Here is a 16,816-nt window from a genome sequence, read left to right as displayed (position 1 = left end):
TTTATTGTATATGTGTCCACAAAGTCACAAAAATAGATTGCAACTTCAGCAAAATAAAGTCATGAGAATAATATTGAAATGTAATAGATACACACCAGTACAAAATATGTTAGATACGTTGATGTGGTTAAATGTAAATCAAAGGCTTTTTATGTTAAGTATGATATTTGTATTTAAGATTAAAAACAATATGTATCCCGGTTATTTATGTGAAAATGTTCGTACTAATGAAGATATAGAATACAATTTAAGAAACAGTGGTGACCTTAGAATCGAAAGATCAAGAACATCCAGAGGTCAGAGAACAATATTTTATATGGGGTTCAATAGCTTTAATAATCTTCCTCAAGAAATAAAAAATATTAATAACATAAACGAATTTAAACGCAAAATAATAGAATATGCTCAAACTATAACTATATAAATATAAATTATTATCAAATGATATATACAAATTAATACGAAGCATAGTAACTGTGATATTAAATTAAGTTAAGGTAAAAAAATGTAAACAATCTAAACTAAATGGCTTATTAAGCTAAATAAAGTTAAATTCAAGTTGTTTACACGGTGACTCCTTTGACTACATTGGAGATTTTTTTTTGAAAAAGTACAAAAGTCAAAAATGTTTTTTTTTCTCGCTGCGATGCGAAACGAAAAATTTTCAAGTCTCCAAAGTCGACAACGAAAATGCTAACGAAAAAATATAGTCGAGTATTCTGTCAAAGTCAAAATAAAAAAATTCAAAATTAATTTTAAATCAAGAAAAAATCATCAGAAAATAATTTTTAAAGCAAGAAATAAATGAATTAGAAGTGAAAAAACCGTCAACACTGCTCTTGGAGTCAAGAAAAATTCACAGGACAGTAAAAAGTAAGTGACAAATGAAAAACCAAAAGCAAAACGAAATTTTTCGTTTAAGATTTCGTTAACGAAATTTTGCATGGAAAATTTCGTTTCGCTTCAGCAGCGTACTAGGCTTTAAACGACAAAAAAAAAAACCGTTGTGCGTACTAAGGTGGCTTTTTAAAACCAACAATGCAACAGCATTGGCAGCATTTTTCATGTTAAACAAGTTATAGGCTTTTTCTTTCGGGCTACACGGTGATTTTTCAATCGCCTACCAGTCAGATTGTAGGCAAGAGGGGTGAGGATTTTCCTCTTTTTGATGTTTGTTCCTAGAAAATACAAATTAGAACGTGATTGGGCACACCACTGTGTAGCCACCTCCTAAGTGCTGTGAAGTTAAAAATTAATAGCTGAACTCGACACCGTCAAAATGTTTCTAATCGCGTTCTTCCCGCTGAAATATCGCGCGAAAATAACTTTAAAGTGTAAACTCAACTCTCTAACATCTCTGGCCGAGTGTTGACAGCTCACTGACTCGTGTTTTTTTGTGTGTGTTTTCCATTTTCCACCACCGACGAATGAAAACGAAACAAGTGACATTTGCATTTCATACCTTCGAAGAAGAACAAAAAAGAAATAAGAAAAAAGGAAAAAAAAAGAATTAAATTAAATTCTCTTCTTGCTACTTTTTCAATAAATAAATAAATTTTTTATTGAAATAAATGTTCATTTTCCCATTAAAATTTTAACATAATTTTAACGCAAAATGTCTTATAATTACGAAGAAATGAGTTGGGCCGGTGAGTTGTTGTTTCTCTTTGATTCTTCTCCTGCACGAAGAAAAAAAAAATGTTCCCCAAAAATTTTTCACTCATTCAATTTTTTTTCCAATTTGAAGAAAAATTTTAATTATTTTTATGAAATATTTTATAAATTAAAAATACTGCAGATGTTCGTGATCTATTTCGTAAATGGCGCGAAGATAATGAACGTCGAAGTGACGATGTCATTCAACTTTGGATTGCAATTTTGGAGGATAAAATCCGTAAAGTTGGCAACGAGAGGCATTTAATTTTGGAACAAGTAATTATTGCTGCCCTGGATGTAGCACGTTTCGATATTGCTGTCGAATGTACCAAGCGACTGTCGTTGGAATTTCCTGGCAGTTTGAGGGTGCAAAAATTCAAGGCAATGCGATTGGAAGCATTGGAGCGATATGATGAAGCTTTGGATGTTCTCGATGCGATTATTAAGAAGGACGAAACAAATGCAGCGCCAAGGAAGAGAAAAATTGCAATTTTAAAAGCGAAGGGGAAGCGCACAGAAGCTATTAAAGAATTATGTGAATATTTGAAAAAGTAAGTTGCTGATTTTCTTTTAATTTATTTTTGAAGGACAGGTAATCTATTGATGCATAACTAATTTACTTAATATAAATTGATTTAAAGCTTGCTTAGTTTTTAAATAGAAAACCTCATAGCAAGAACGTTCTAGTGATGTTTTTTTTTGTTTTTAATACGACTTCCCCTAATAGAATTCATCATAGAACGGATATAGTAATTATTATTAACTCATTCAATTTATTTATTTATCTTGAAAGGGAGCGATACCATGTTTTATTTTTTTAAATCAATGGCTTTGAATTAGATAAATAAAACATTTCCAAAATCAATTGAGCAGCGTTTTTACAAAACTCAACAAATGTATTTTAATTTTTTTTAGGGAGAAAACTTTCAATCGACCGATAGTTAAGTCGGTTTCATAAAATCAGTACGAAAATGTATGAAAGTGCACACACTACAACGATTTAGTATCGGCCTATCAAAAAGTTTGTTTGATCGAAAAAAAGTTGGTTTTGCTACACAATTTGCCTTCAAACTAAAATATTTCCTATCTAATTGACTATTTAGTCGGCTGCCTGTGCGCACTAGAGTGACCGCAAGAAATCGATTTTCGAAATTTGGTCGGGCGAACCCCGTAAAATGTTTAGCCTTTGCAGATTTGTAGATAGCCTAAATTTCAGCTCGATTGGATAAGTCTAAATGGTGCCGACACTCGCTCAAAGTATCAAAAATCTCTGTTTTTTCACTGTTTCTAGCTCCCACTCCCAAACAGATTTGGTCATTTTCACTTTTTATTATATTAAATTAAATAGAGCGGGCGGCCACTGCAGAAACGCTCAACTCATCGAGCTAAAGAAAATTTTAAATGGGAAGTGAAAGAGGGCTATTAGTAGTTACGAAAACCACAGGTCTTCCCGTTCGCATCCTGGCACGATTGGCGTGGTAAAGTGCATTGTGCATCTCATAGAGCTAAAAGACGATATTGGTGTCAAATTAAAGGTGAGATTGTCAGGTATCAAAATTCAGAGGTCTTCTGGGCGAAAGTCTGACAGTTTTGTCCTGCAGCCCGTTTTAAGGTTAGAAGCGATGAAAGTGAGTTTTTTAATAAAGTCTGGTTTTTTGGTATGTTGGTGGATGACTTAAGGAACTTTTTCACTATAAAATAAAAATAAGAGTCATCAGCATTTAAATACAAAACGGTTTTTTGGAAAAAGCTTCATAGATTCTTAAAAATGACCCAAAGTATATGCAAAACTACGAATAATTCGCGAAAAAGTCTCAAATAATACGCTGCGCCCCTTACAACTAACCGAAAAAAAAAGGAGAATTTAATTTCAAATTAAAGCTAATAATGTCTTTTTTTGAAAACCAGAGGTCTTCCAAGCGACATCTTGACATTTCACTCCCCAGCCTGCTTGAACGTTTTAAGTGAAAAACGCTCCTAACCTTAAAACAAGCTGCGTGACTTAACTTCCAATTTTTGGCTTGGAAGACCTCTGGTTTTCAAAAAAAGACATTGTTAGCTTTAATTTGAAATTAAATTCGACTTTTAATTCGGTAAGTTGTAAGGGGCGCAGCGTATTATTTGAGACTTTTTCATGAATTATTCGTAGTTTTGCATATAATTTGGGTTATTGTTAATAAACTATCAAGCTTTTTCCAAAACATCGTTTTATATTTAAATGCTAATAACTCTTATTTTTATTTTATAGTGAAAAAACTCCTTAACTCATCCACCAAAATACCAAAAAACAAGACTTTATGAAAAAACTCACTCTTATCGCTTCTAACCTTAAAACGGGCTGCATGACAAAACTGCCAGACTTTCGCCCGGAAGACCTCTGAATTTTGATAGCTGACAATAGCACCTTTAATTTGACATCAATATTGTCTTTTAACTCTATGAGATGCACGATGCACTTTACCACGCCAATCGTGCCAGGATGCGAACGGGAAGACCTGTGGTTTTCGTAACTACTAATAGCCCTCTTTCACTTCCCATTTAAAATTTTCTTTAGCTCGATGAGTTGAGCGTTTCTGCAGTGGCCGCCCGGTCTAAAAGGTAGTGTTTTTACACATAATTCAGATGCTAAATTTGTTTAGTTTTACTCAAAAAAAAACTATATTGTGTTCAATTTAAATTTTCAGTACTGACCAGAAAAGAGCTGACCTCTGTTAAGCTCTGTTAACCATGAAACTTTCTATGTTATAAGTTGATGTAAGGTATTTGATCGAAATTCTTCACGTATAATTTTGATAACAAAAGAAGCACTAGGGCAGAATCCAATTGACTTTATAGTTTCAAAATCAGTGTTATACAGGGTGTCCCAAAAGTAATAGATCAAACGAAACATGCTGATAGGCCAACTTTTGGGCTCTCAGAATTTGGTAACTTGTTCATCCCAAATCCTTACGGTTTTCGATTTAATGCAGTTTTTGTGAAATTTCGAAAAATCACGACTTTGCAACAATATTTTGCTTCCTCTGCGCATTATTGATTTTTGTTTTTTACAATTCTTTCACTAAAACATTGCCTAATAATAAGAAATAATTAATTAATCAAAATATTGATATCCATATCCGCAGTTGGATTTAACATGATATACAACAATAATAATGAAGAACTAAGCTCACATAAGTTGAGTTTTGCCTTTAATTCTCCTGTAATCTGGGTTATTACATCAAGTGTTTGGTGCTTATTAACATTTTTTTTTACTGATATCCTCGCTGTCTTTCTTAGAATCTGTTTTGGACCATAATTTTAAAACCTCTTTTACTACCTTGCAAAAGGAAGGGGTTCTCAATTCGTAAGTATTTTTTTTTTTTTATTGAATGCAAGGCTGATTTTGAAATTTCAAAGTTAATTTTACTGTGCCCTGATGCTTGTATTGTAGTTAAAATTATACGAGAAACATTTCGATCAAATAGCTTACATCAACTTGTAACATAGAAAGTTTCATGGTTAACAGAGTTTGCACCTCAGCTCTTTTTTGAGGTCAGTACTGAAAATTTAAATTGAACACAATATAGTTTTTTTTGAGTAAAACTAAACAAATTTAGCATCTGAATTATGTGTAAAAAAACTACCTTTAATCTAATATATAAAAAGTGAAAATGACCAAATCTGTTTGGGAGCTAGAGCTAATTTTCTTCACAAAACAGTGAAAAAAACGGAGATTTTTGATACTTTGAGCGAGTGTCGGCTCCATTTAGATTTATCCAATCGAGCTGAAATTTAGGCTATCTAAAAATCAGCAAAAGCTTAACATTTTATGGGGTTCCCCCGAAAAAAATTCAACCCGACTAAACATAACAAGAATTGTTAAAAAACAGCGCAAACTGAATATAGAAAATTAAAAACGCAAATCTTTTAAAATAATCGAATGTCTTTTTTTAATGAAATGTCTTTTCTTTGAGATCGAGATTACAACTGCCGGAATGACAGGCAAATAATTATAATATGATACATACTTATAATATGTAAATACATAGATGATGTTACATGATGATTTAAAAACTAATACTATTAAAAAAAATTACATAGAACCCAAAACAAAGAAAATAGTTTTGGTAGATTGGTTAGTTTTCAACATGAATATTAGTTTTATATTTTTACTTTACATTTTTATTATTAAAAAAAAATAAACTTAGAGTTTATTCCTGAAAAATTTGCTAAATATATTTGTTGAGAGTAAGAACACTGCTTATTATTGTTCCTATTTTCGTGATCATTTTGAAAAATGTAATTTGTTCTTCTGAGCAGTTAGTTTGATAATAGACGAAATATTAGCAATTTATCAAACTAGGCCTGCTCAGAAGATCAAAATAATTCATTTCTTCAATATTCATGTACATTTGTAGTTAATTTTCATCAAATGTGTTTAGGGATATTCTATTGTCGATTTCCATTAAAAAAATAGATTTAAAAGCGATTTTTTGTTGTTCAATATTATATTCGGCACATTGCTTATGAGTTATAACGATAAATCACCTCAAAATCGCTTTTAAATCGATTTTTTTAAAGGAATTCGAAATTATTATTTTATAGTTATGTATTTTATTTAAATTTCAATACGCCACAAAAAATCAATTTTTTTATCTTGTGTCTGAAAATACCGGGAAATACTGGTATTTGAAATTTTTTTTTGTCAAAAGAGCTAATTTTTTATTGATCTGATATCAAATTTTCCAGAACTCGATTTAACGAGATTTGCACATGCACTTTCACACACTTGGGCATTTTTTTTTTTATATAGAAAAATTGTCACACATAGTTATTTCCCACTAGAGATCATTGGATTTGCTACAAAAATCTCAGGACCTTGAAATTTTGCAATAATTTCGAATAAGCTAACAAAAACAAAGGTTTTTTTACCTACTAAATACAGTTTTGTTTATAAGGATAAAACTTGGTAATTAATTTAAAAAAATAAAATAAAGGAATTTTTAATTTGGTTGATACCAAAGAGACATCTGTCTCATTTATATGTATGTATTATTAGGATGGACCAGAAAATCCTATTTTTCGATTTTTTTTGTTCTTTTAATATGTTGTTCCTCTGAGAAAACCAAAGTTACTCAATTTTTTTTTTCAGATTTTTAAAGTGATTTTTTAAGGTCGCACGTATCAACTGTATGTATGCATTTTTTTAAACTTGTTTAAAAGAAGGTAGGAAAATGTGATGGAATATGCATTTGACAGAATACTGTACATACATTAAGTAGGCATAATAACTGTTAAAATTTGTATTTATAAATCAGGTTGTATTTGTCAGTAACAAAAAAATCGATACGTGCGAACTTAAGAAATCACTTTAAAAATCTGAGAAATCACTTTAAAATTCTCAGAGGAACAACATATTCCCGCCTAGAAAAAAGCTACTTCGAACTAGTATTTTGATTCCCCCTATACATTTTTATTTTTTTTACAATTCTTACACTAATACATTGGATAATCGTTAAGATCTTTCTACAAATTAATTAACAGTTTAAAGTTCTATTAAAATCAATTAAAAGATCTCAAAATGATCATACAAAGATCAATTGGTCAGCGATAAAAATGTCATGTTTAAAGATTTTTTAAAGAAAAAGTACACATACACCACAGTGACCCAACCTTGCCTAAAATGATTTATAGTTGAAAATTCTCATTCGATCTTTTATACGTATGTAGGTATGAAATTAAAGAAGATACAAGAATTTACTAACCAGTTGTAGTAGGTGAGTACGGAGTAATTGTGCAATGAAAATGTGTTTCTTTTTTGAAAGTATACACAATTTAGCAAATATTTCATTATTTTAAATAGTAAAGCTTAGAACCGATTTCCAATAAGTGTGAAATGGGGTATTTCCGTGCAAGATGCACTTTAAGAATGCAAGATATTGATTTTCCAATTACTTGTCAAACTTTACTCTTCCCAATGTTAGAACAACCCCGTCTCATTCCAAAAATGAAGATTCAACACGTTTTTCATCTGCCAGCAAGACACAATAAAACAATACCATTTATTTTAACAATTTAAACGAAAGTAGTTATTGTAGGGACGACGACAAAAATAATTTCATAGATTCTTTGTGTCAAACATACTTATCTTTTCAAAATATGATTTGTATGCAATGATTATATTTTTTTAAATTTTCAGGTTTATGTCTGATCAAGAGGCTTGGCATGAATTATGCAATTTGTATTTAGCCGAAGGTGAATACGCAAAAGCTGCCTTCTGTATGGAAGAAGTACTTCTACATAATCCACATAGTCATTTGATTCATCAGAGAATAGCAGAAATTCGTTATACAATGGTAAAATTAAATACTAATCAAAATTAATATTAAAATAAAAAAATGCATACAAAAATCTTACAGGGTGGAATGGAAAATATTGAAATAGCTAAGACTTATTATGCGCAGGCTGTCAAACTTAATGCAAACAACTTGAGAGCGTTATATGGACTCTACCTAGTAAGGAATTTTAAAAAAATTATTGAAAGTACTTTTGTAAATCATTTTTGTTTTGTTTTGTTTCATTCTTGCAGTGCTACAATTTTATTGCAAATTCCAGAGCTGTCGTAGCTAAGCGAAAGGATGCACAAAAAATGGCTCAATGGGCACTCGAACAAGCCACAAAGAAAACGACGCCAACATCGAAGATTACAAACAATGACAAGTATATTGCTGCATTGGAAAGCGCATTTGGCAGCATGGATTTGAAATCCAATTGACATGAATTTGTCAAAATTTGCCAAAAAACATGCTTTGCATAGTTTTCATTTTATATAATTCCAAAATACACCTACACCTATAATCTATATGTGTCTTTATTGTTTCTTTAAAAAAATCACACATTATAATATTTCCATAATCATTTCAAAGAAAACTTCAATGGCAACTTGGCAACCATTAAAAAAAATAAAAATAAATATAAAACAAACAACACTACAAAAAATAAACCAAAGGGTCCTTGTTTCTCAAAAAAAAAAAAAAAATAATAACTAAAAAATGAATGTATTCTTCATTATCTCGCAGGACGGTCTTGAAAATTGCATTTTTCTTTGTAAAGTGCAACCCATTCGTTGGGTTGCAATATTTGTGTTTGAAAATATTTTTTGTTTTTTCTATATTTAGTTTAATTGAATTTATTTAATTTTTTATGTAAAAATTTGTGAAGTAGACGTTTTAATTAGAAGAAAAATAATAAAAAACAAAACATGTATTGAACATACGAAACACATTAAGATAAATAAATAATTTTCCATATGGTAAATAGTTGGTAACATAAACATCTCGTTTTATTTGATTTAAGAAAATTGTATTTATTGTAGGGTTATTTTGTATTTTTTAATTTTTTTTTAATTCATAATTTGATTATGAATTTTGGGTAATGAAGGTAAAAATGAAGGTAAAAAATGATTGATAATGTAGGCAACAACAACGTTAAAAAGAAATATAGTCGTATACATAAAAGTGTTCAGAGTTCTAAGATTTAGTTTTAAATTTTTGGAGTTGAAATTTTGATTTACTGGACAATTTTGTTTGTGTTAGTAACCAATTTTAAACATACGGCCTTAGCTAGGTATCCGTCGGAACGGAAATTTTTCCGATTTCATACGAATCGGAGAGTTTTTATCTAAAGGAAGCATACCTCGAAGCATAATTCGTATAACATCGGAGAATTTTCCGCTCCGATGGATATCTAACTAGGGACAAGTAAAGAATCAAAATTTCGTCGATACAAATTTAAAATTGTAGTAAAAATAAAAAAAAAAAAAACACTTTTAGAATGCCATAAAAACCATCTGTTTTTATTTAAATTTTTGTGTTAAGAATTAAGAAACAATTTTGATTGTTAATAAGTTATAACATCAAATGATTCAAAAATGTATTTATTTTTCCCCATTTTTTAAACTTTTATCAATAAAAGGGGGCCGAATAGAGGAAACTCTTGAATTTCAAAGCATTTTTTTGTGTTCTATCTCTGGCCCCCCTTAAAATTTCCAAAATTCACATCTTTTTCCTATTTAAAACCCATTTTATTTGAAAAATAATATATATTTAATGAGAAAAAAAAACATTTCAAAGCATTAGCTTATAAATTGTTTCCACAAAACACTAATTACGATAGTAGGTTTCGGCAGTAAAATTACAAAAAAAACCATATCCGATTGGATCACTTCACAAAAAGTTATTTTTTCTAAGAAAACTGAATAAGAAGAATAAGAAGAATATAAGAATATTGTTATTTTAGGAGGGACATTTAAAAGAATAGCATAAGAGCAAACATTTGGAATAAATCCTACGAAATCACTAGTTATAACGATTTTTCTGAAAGTTGGCCGGCTACTGGAGACGGCGGAATTAGGCAACTCTACCCTACATAGAATTTGTTTCTTTAAAGTTAAAAGCCACAGGAGGAATACACCGAGGAGGAATAGTACCTATATCAATTGTAGTTCGAAAATTTAACTATACTTGACTTTGTTGATAAAAAAAAAATATTTAAGAAATAAATTTAATTTAATTTTGGCTATTCAAGGTAAATCTCTTTATAATGTAGTAATCCTAGAAAATATTAATTTCATATTAATCCAAGGAAAGTTAATTTGGCAGACAGACAGTCGACAAGTCAAATAATTTGAAAGCGATTTTTGACTCGTCGTCGGTTATTGTTATTTTGTAATAATGATGATTTAATCGACTGTACATCGGTTGTCAAAAGAGTTGATATTGAATTTGTTTAAAATATGTATTATGATTTTTCTTTTGTTCTTCGTAAGAAGAGACGCGTGCATTAAGAAGTGCGAATAGACTTTGTTGTGATAACAAATTGAAAACAGTTGTTTCCTACTTTTTTATAGTACGAATATATGCATTATCAATACATTATATACCTATGTATGTACACATGTACTTATGTACAAACATACAAATGTACCTTTGTTGTTTACATTTTTTTTGTGGTGTAATGCGTTTTTTGTTGTTGTTGTTGTTTGATAACATTGTGGCTTCGTTCGGGATAGACAGATGGACATATGGATGAGCTAATTTATCTACCTACACTATTTTGAAATCTCATTGGTATTTGTGTCAGTGCACTCCTCAGGGCAGGATTTATATTATAATATTAGTTTAAAACTCAATACCACTATTTTTTTGCATAATTAATGAAGTCCCAAGCAGGGTTGAAAGAATATCAATTTAAAAAAAAATGCAGTTAAAATTAAAAAAAATATTTATTACAAATAAAATAAATTTACATTGAAAGAAACAAATAATTTGCAATTAAAAATATTTTGCATTAAAAAATGTTATTGAAAATGAAAAATAAAATTGCAGTGAAAATAAAATTTTTATTGCAAATAAAAATATTTTGCATTCCAAAAAAATAAAAAATTTTCTGCATTGAAAAAAAGTTCAATACAAAATGTGTGCATAATATATTTTTTTTTAAATATTCGTCGAAAACCTTACAATTTTGACTATTTGGACCTATGTATATTATAGCTTCAATGTTATAGGTAGTTGAAATAGATAATTTTTGGTCAAATAGCCAAAATTTTATGAAATTCGAAGAATATTAGAAAAAAAAAACACATTTTGCATTGAATTTTTTTGTTCAATACAGAAAGTTTTTTATTTGCAATAAAACTTTCTTTTTAGTGCAAAACATACTTATTTGCAATAAAAATTTTATTTTCAATGCAACATTTTTACTTGCGATATAGGTACTATAGGGCAAGTTTAGGATTCGTAAAAAAAATCGAACTCGAGATAAAAATTTTACATGACATTACGATGATGGAGAATGCCAAAAAAGTGGGTCCGGCAATTCTGTCTGTCTGTCTGTCTGTCTGTCTGTGTGTCTGTCTCTATCTGGAGCTGCAGCCTAAACGAGTGAAGTGATTTTCTTCAAACTTGGTGGTTAGCAGTTTTTGGTGATTCCCTAGAGGGGAAATTGAAATTTTTTTTTTATGACCAAAACTAACGGTACCTGCCATATAACGGAAATAGAAAAGTTAATTTTTTTCAAAAACGGCTCTTACGATTTTGATTAAAATTTTTGTGTGTAGTACTACACATAATAGCCAACTTTTTAAATAAAAAAAATATTTTTTGTACCGTTATTAACGGTACCTGTCATAGAACGGTTTTTTTCGTTTCTGAATATCTCGTACAACATTAACCCGATTTAAATGAAAATTTTTATACAAAAGTGTGTAAGTAAAGAAAATATTAAAATTTTAGAAAATTTTCAAAAAATAAATTTTTGGTTTTTCAAAAAATATTTCAAAATTTTTTTTTGAAAAATCAATTTTTTGAAAACGAATCAATGAAAAATTTTGAAATTTAGTTTTTATGTGTAAATTAATTATTTCTTCAAAATGGCATACCAACTTTTTTTTTGAAAAATGTTAAAAAATTTTTATATATAAAAAATTATTTTTTTAAAAAACGGCTCCTACAATTTTCGAAAATTTTTTTCTAAAAATACCTTTTTATACAAGAAATAAAATGGCATATTCGTTATTTTTTTTAAGATAGTTTAAAACGGAGTTTAAATAATTATAAAAACAGATTTAATTTTTTTATACTACTTATGAAATTTCTTCAAAATATCAAATTTTAAATTTCTAGAATGAAAAGCTTTAACATTATAGTTACTTTAAGCATAAGAGCAAGTACGTGCGACCCCAGTCGTGCAATTTATTTTTTAATGCAAAATATTTTTACTTGCAATTCATATTTAGTTAAATATTAAGTTTATTTGAAAAATAAATGTTATACCCTCTCTGAGTAGGTATAAGATTTTAAGATCAAAGCAATATGGGAGTGTTTTTATAAATTTTTGAGGGTGATAAATCTAGATGCGATGTTAGTTTTTGCAAATTCCTGAAATTTTAATTGCAAAAGGCACTACCTAAATTAAGCGTTATGTTAAAGAAAGTAAATTAATATTATAACTTTTGGACTTAATGGAACACCATGTATAATAACAGTTTCAACCAATTTTGTTAATTGTGCAATCTTAAATCCAAAAAAGACTGCTTCCACTTTATAAGTGTTTGTTCCATATTTGCATATCAACGAATCTGACACTTTGGAAAGAGAACTTTCACACTTCTCAGCTAAATAATTCTGTCTGCACATGGAAGAAACTCTATCCTTTTCTGAAAGACGAATAAAAATATAGGATGTGACTTGTGACTGAATATTTATAATCTTTTTGCTTATTTTTGATATTGTAAAAGTATGTTTTTTTTTTAATTATCATTTAAAATTGCTAACCGAGCTGACGGCAAATCGAAAGCTTTTAAATTCACTGTAAAATTTGTAAATAAGTATTTAAAGATACAAACCAATAAATATATTAGGTACTTACTTATAATATAACTCAAGTCTTAAAATGGAATACCTACAGTTTTGGAATTTTTCGAATCGGTCCATTATTGATAGAGATATGTATGTTCACTTGCTTATAAAATAAATTGCACGACTGGGGTCGCACGTACTTGCTCTTATGCTTAAAGTTACTATAATGTTAAAGCTTTTTATTCAAGAAATTTAAAATTTGATATTTTGAAGAAATTTCATAAGTAGTATAAAAAAATTAAATCTGTTTTTATAATTAATAAAACTCAGTTTTAAAATATCTTAAAAAAAAAAACAAATATGCCATTTTATTTCTCGTATAAAAAGGTATTTTTAGAAAAAAAATTTTGAAAATTGTAGGAGCCGTTTTTTAAAAAAATAATTTTTTATATATAAAATTTTTTTAACATTTTTCAAAAAAAAAGTTGGTATGCCATTTTGAAGAAATAATTAATTTACACATAAAAACTAAATTTCAAAATTTTTCATTGATCCGTTTTCAAAAAATTGATTTTTCAAAAAAAAATTTTGAAATATTTTTTAAAAAACCAAAAATGCGTTTTTTGAAAATTTTCTAAAATTTTAATATTATCTTTACTTACACACTTTTGTATAAAAATTTTCATTTAAATCGGGTTAATTTTGTACGAGATATTCAGAAACGAAAAAAACCGTTCTATGACAGGTACCGTTAATAACGGTACAAAAAATATTTTTTTTATTTAAAAAGTTGGCCCTTATGTGTAGTACTACACACAAAAATTTTAATCAAAATCGTTAGAGCCGTTTTTGAAAAAAAATACCTTTTCTATTTCCGTTATATGGCAGGTACCGTTAGTTTTGGTCATAAAAAAAAAATTTCAATTTCTCCTCTAGGGAATCACCAAAAACTGCTAACTACCAAGTTTGAAGAAAATCACTTCACTCGTTTAGGCTGCAGCTCCAGATAGAGACAGACACACAGACAGACAGACAGACAGACAGACAGACAGACAGACAGACAGACAGACAGACAGACAGACAGACAGACAGACAGACAGACAGACAGACAGACAGACAGACAGACAGACAGACAGACAGAATTGCCGGACCCACTTTTTTGCCATTCTCCATCATCGTAATGTCATGTAAAATTGTTATGTCGAGTTCGATTTTTTTTACGAATCCTAAACTTGCCCTATAGTACCTATATCGCAAGTAAAAAACATAAACAGAGAGAAAGTTATAAACAAACAATTGGTCATTATCTCAGGCAATAATGGACCGATTCGAAAAATTCCAAAACTGTATTCTTTAGTAAGTTACAATATTTACTTATTTTCTTTAAAAATATGGGTCGTATAGAGAAAATTTATAATCGAAAATGACCGAGTAATTCACTAAAGCTTCCTTAAATCATAGATGATGGCTTTGGCTCAAGATCGATTTTCCCGAAAAAAAAAAACTAGTTTTAAGCTCCCAGTGACCTCCTCTATCGTTCTATGAAAAAAATTTCACCATTAAATTTTTTCCATTTCAGCTTTATTTTCTGTATATAGGTATACTGTACAGTAATAAAAAAAACAATCTTTCTTTCTGATGGTAGTAGCGGTCTCATTGCCACATCCAATCTTTTGGAAATTTCATGTACTGCCACCTGCGTTTGAGACGTGACTTTTTGCATTCCGAAAAGTTTATTTCCCAAATTTTTGTTCACTAAATTACCTACTTTTTGAACTGTTATCACGAGCCAAATGCACCTCTTATTCAAATAGGTACATTAAATTGACTTTAATGAAGTATTTTGCTACCTATTGTAAAAAAACCCATAGCTCTCATGAATTTTAAGAACTGAGCTCGAAAAGGGTAACAAAATGTTTGACCAAAATTTTTCGAATACATACTGCAGGTACTTTGAGCGACCCGGAGTGTATTTTATTTATCACATTCTGTGATAATAAAGTAATTTTGTTAGAATTTGTTATAGAAATATTTTTAAAGTTACTCAATTTAAATAAAATTTGAACAAATATTTGTTCAGTACATGGCCCTTAACACAGTTTCTTATTTCTTAACCCATCCAAGCATAATCCGCCACTGAAGTCATCATTTTATAACTGTCGTTCTAGGAATATACCATTTCTTTGCTTCTTTGGTCATTTCAAAGAAAAAATACAATTTTTATTATCACAACAGAAAAAAAATAACATGTGCTTGTGCGTTCGCGAACGAATACCTAAATAATTAGAAACAGAAAAAAAATAATAAAAATGGGTTTTTTGAAAAGATGTTAATTTTGTTCCTTTTTCCGTATTCGAATTGTATAAAAAGCCGGATGAAAATATATTTAAATTCTAGTTGAATTTCATATTTACGAGTGGCAATATATCTATAGTACCTTCCATACCAATACCCATAGAGACACAAAGAGTGGTTTTTGTTCTTTGGATATCTTTTTCCTATTGAGCTATAATACCACTTAAATTTGTTTAAATTTTTTTTGGAAATTTTATTTTCTTAATTTGTTTTAAATAAAAGGATGCAAAAGATGATTATCTCACAAAGGTAAGTTTCTAAGCTTCTAGTCTCAAATTTGCATCTTTTAAACTAGACAAAAGAGGTTATGTTGGCCACTTAACTTTTTACTTTTCTACTAATTATAATTAAGAAAATTAATTAATTAATTTTGTGTATCCAAAGGAGGACTAATTGGCCCAAGACAGCAAATTTGCTGCAGGTGCCACCCAGAAACTTCAAAAGCAACAAAATTCTTCCGCCCTCCGAATTGCATCGTTCCGCCAAGAAATTTTCTATCCGTAAACAATTCATTACGTAAGTCACTGAAGGATATCTAATCTTTTCCATAATTTATCGTTCGTTTCGTCTATCTTTTTCAGTTCGGCGGCGGCTAATGAGTCCATTAGCGAGCAAGAAATTTCATTACTTTTGCACCATGAAAGCCGTTTGTCACTCGCTTATGGGGCTTTGGAAGAGATTCCTTGTCTTATTCTAAAATACATGGCTGATAAAATTAAAATCCTCGATTTGAGCCATAACCGTTTTCGAAACCTCTCATTTCTTCAAAGTTTCTCAAATCTTCAAACTCTTATTTTGGACAAGAATTCATATTTAGATTGCCAGTCCCTGCCCTCGATGAAAAGCCTAGAAATTCTTTGGTAAGTTTTTGAATCCTTATGTCATTAAAAAAACTATATATAAATTTTTGAATATTTTTTTTGTAGGCTTAACAATTGCAATCTTATAAATGTCTCAGATTGGTTGACAACACTGCAGGTCCAGTGTCCCGCTCTGAAACAACTTTCAATGATGTGCAATCCAGTAGGCTGGACCGTACTTAACGGTGTTAGTGAGCACGATGAGCGAGAATATCTAACACAAATACTAAAAATTTTACCAAATTTGGAATATTTTGACGGTATCCGAATAAACGATGAACACAGACAATTAGCCATTGGACGTAAAAAGCTTTCTTTTGCCCTTCTCGAAGAGATTTTTCACAAAAAATTAATGGTTTTTATAAATTTTTCTACGAAATTGCATAAAAATTATATGTCAATGGACAAATTAAATGCACATTTTGTTAAAAATAAGAGTCTTATTGATAAAAAACAAAAATTTTAAGAATTTATAAAAAAATAGATTTATTTTATTTAAAATTAAGATTTAATGTAATAAAAAAACACACGTGTCTATCGATATTTTAATTTATGAAATGTTAAATGAATACGAACTAGAATAAAACATTAATAACTATGCAATTA

General features: G+C 29.3%; 2 protein-coding genes across 2 annotated transcripts; both read left to right on the top strand.

Moving 5' to 3' along the window:
* The first annotated feature begins 1,442 nt into the window (after positions 1-1,442).
* On the top strand, positions 1,443-8,719 carry LOC129914437 (ER membrane protein complex subunit 2-like). The gene is made up of 5 exons (XM_055993699.1): positions 1,443-1,649; positions 1,799-2,207; positions 7,835-7,991; positions 8,055-8,150; positions 8,225-8,719. Exons 1-5 carry the CDS (start codon positions 1,616-1,618, stop codon positions 8,408-8,410), a joined length of 882 nt encoding a protein of 293 aa, XP_055849674.1. The 5' UTR covers positions 1,443-1,615; the 3' UTR covers positions 8,411-8,719.
* Positions 8,720-15,160: 6,441 nt separating this feature from the next.
* On the top strand, positions 15,161-16,816 carry LOC129914438 (leucine-rich melanocyte differentiation-associated protein-like). The gene is made up of 4 exons (XM_055993700.1): positions 15,161-15,599; positions 15,735-15,866; positions 15,932-16,210; positions 16,277-16,816. Exons 1-4 carry the CDS (start codon positions 15,574-15,576, stop codon positions 16,674-16,676), a joined length of 837 nt encoding a protein of 278 aa, XP_055849675.1. The 5' UTR covers positions 15,161-15,573; the 3' UTR covers positions 16,677-16,816.

This window comes from Episyrphus balteatus, chromosome 3 (assembly GCF_945859705.1).
Source record: "Episyrphus balteatus chromosome 3, idEpiBalt1.1, whole genome shotgun sequence".
Lineage (NCBI taxonomy): Eukaryota > Metazoa > Arthropoda > Insecta > Diptera > Syrphidae > Episyrphus > Episyrphus balteatus.
This window is presented reverse-complemented; position numbering and strand designations above follow the sequence as displayed.

Coding starts and splice junctions, on each gene's coding strand:
- LOC129914437 (XM_055993699.1), top strand. CDS start 1,616: ATGTCTTATAATTACGAAGAAATGAGTTGGGCCG. Junction 1,650..1,798: donor CGAAGAAATGAGTTGGGCCG/GTGAGTTGTTGT, acceptor AAAATACTGCAG/ATGTTCGTGATCTATTTCGT. Junction 2,208..7,834: donor TTATGTGAATATTTGAAAAA/GTAAGTTGCTGA, acceptor TTAAATTTTCAG/GTTTATGTCTGATCAAGAGG.
- LOC129914438 (XM_055993700.1), top strand. CDS start 15,574: ATGCAAAAGATGATTATCTCACAAAG. Junction 15,867..15,931: donor ATCCGTAAACAATTCATTAC/GTAAGTCACTGA, acceptor TATCTTTTTCAG/TTCGGCGGCGGCTAATGAGT. Junction 16,211..16,276: donor AAAAGCCTAGAAATTCTTTG/GTAAGTTTTTGA, acceptor TTTTTTTTGTAG/GCTTAACAATTGCAATCTTA.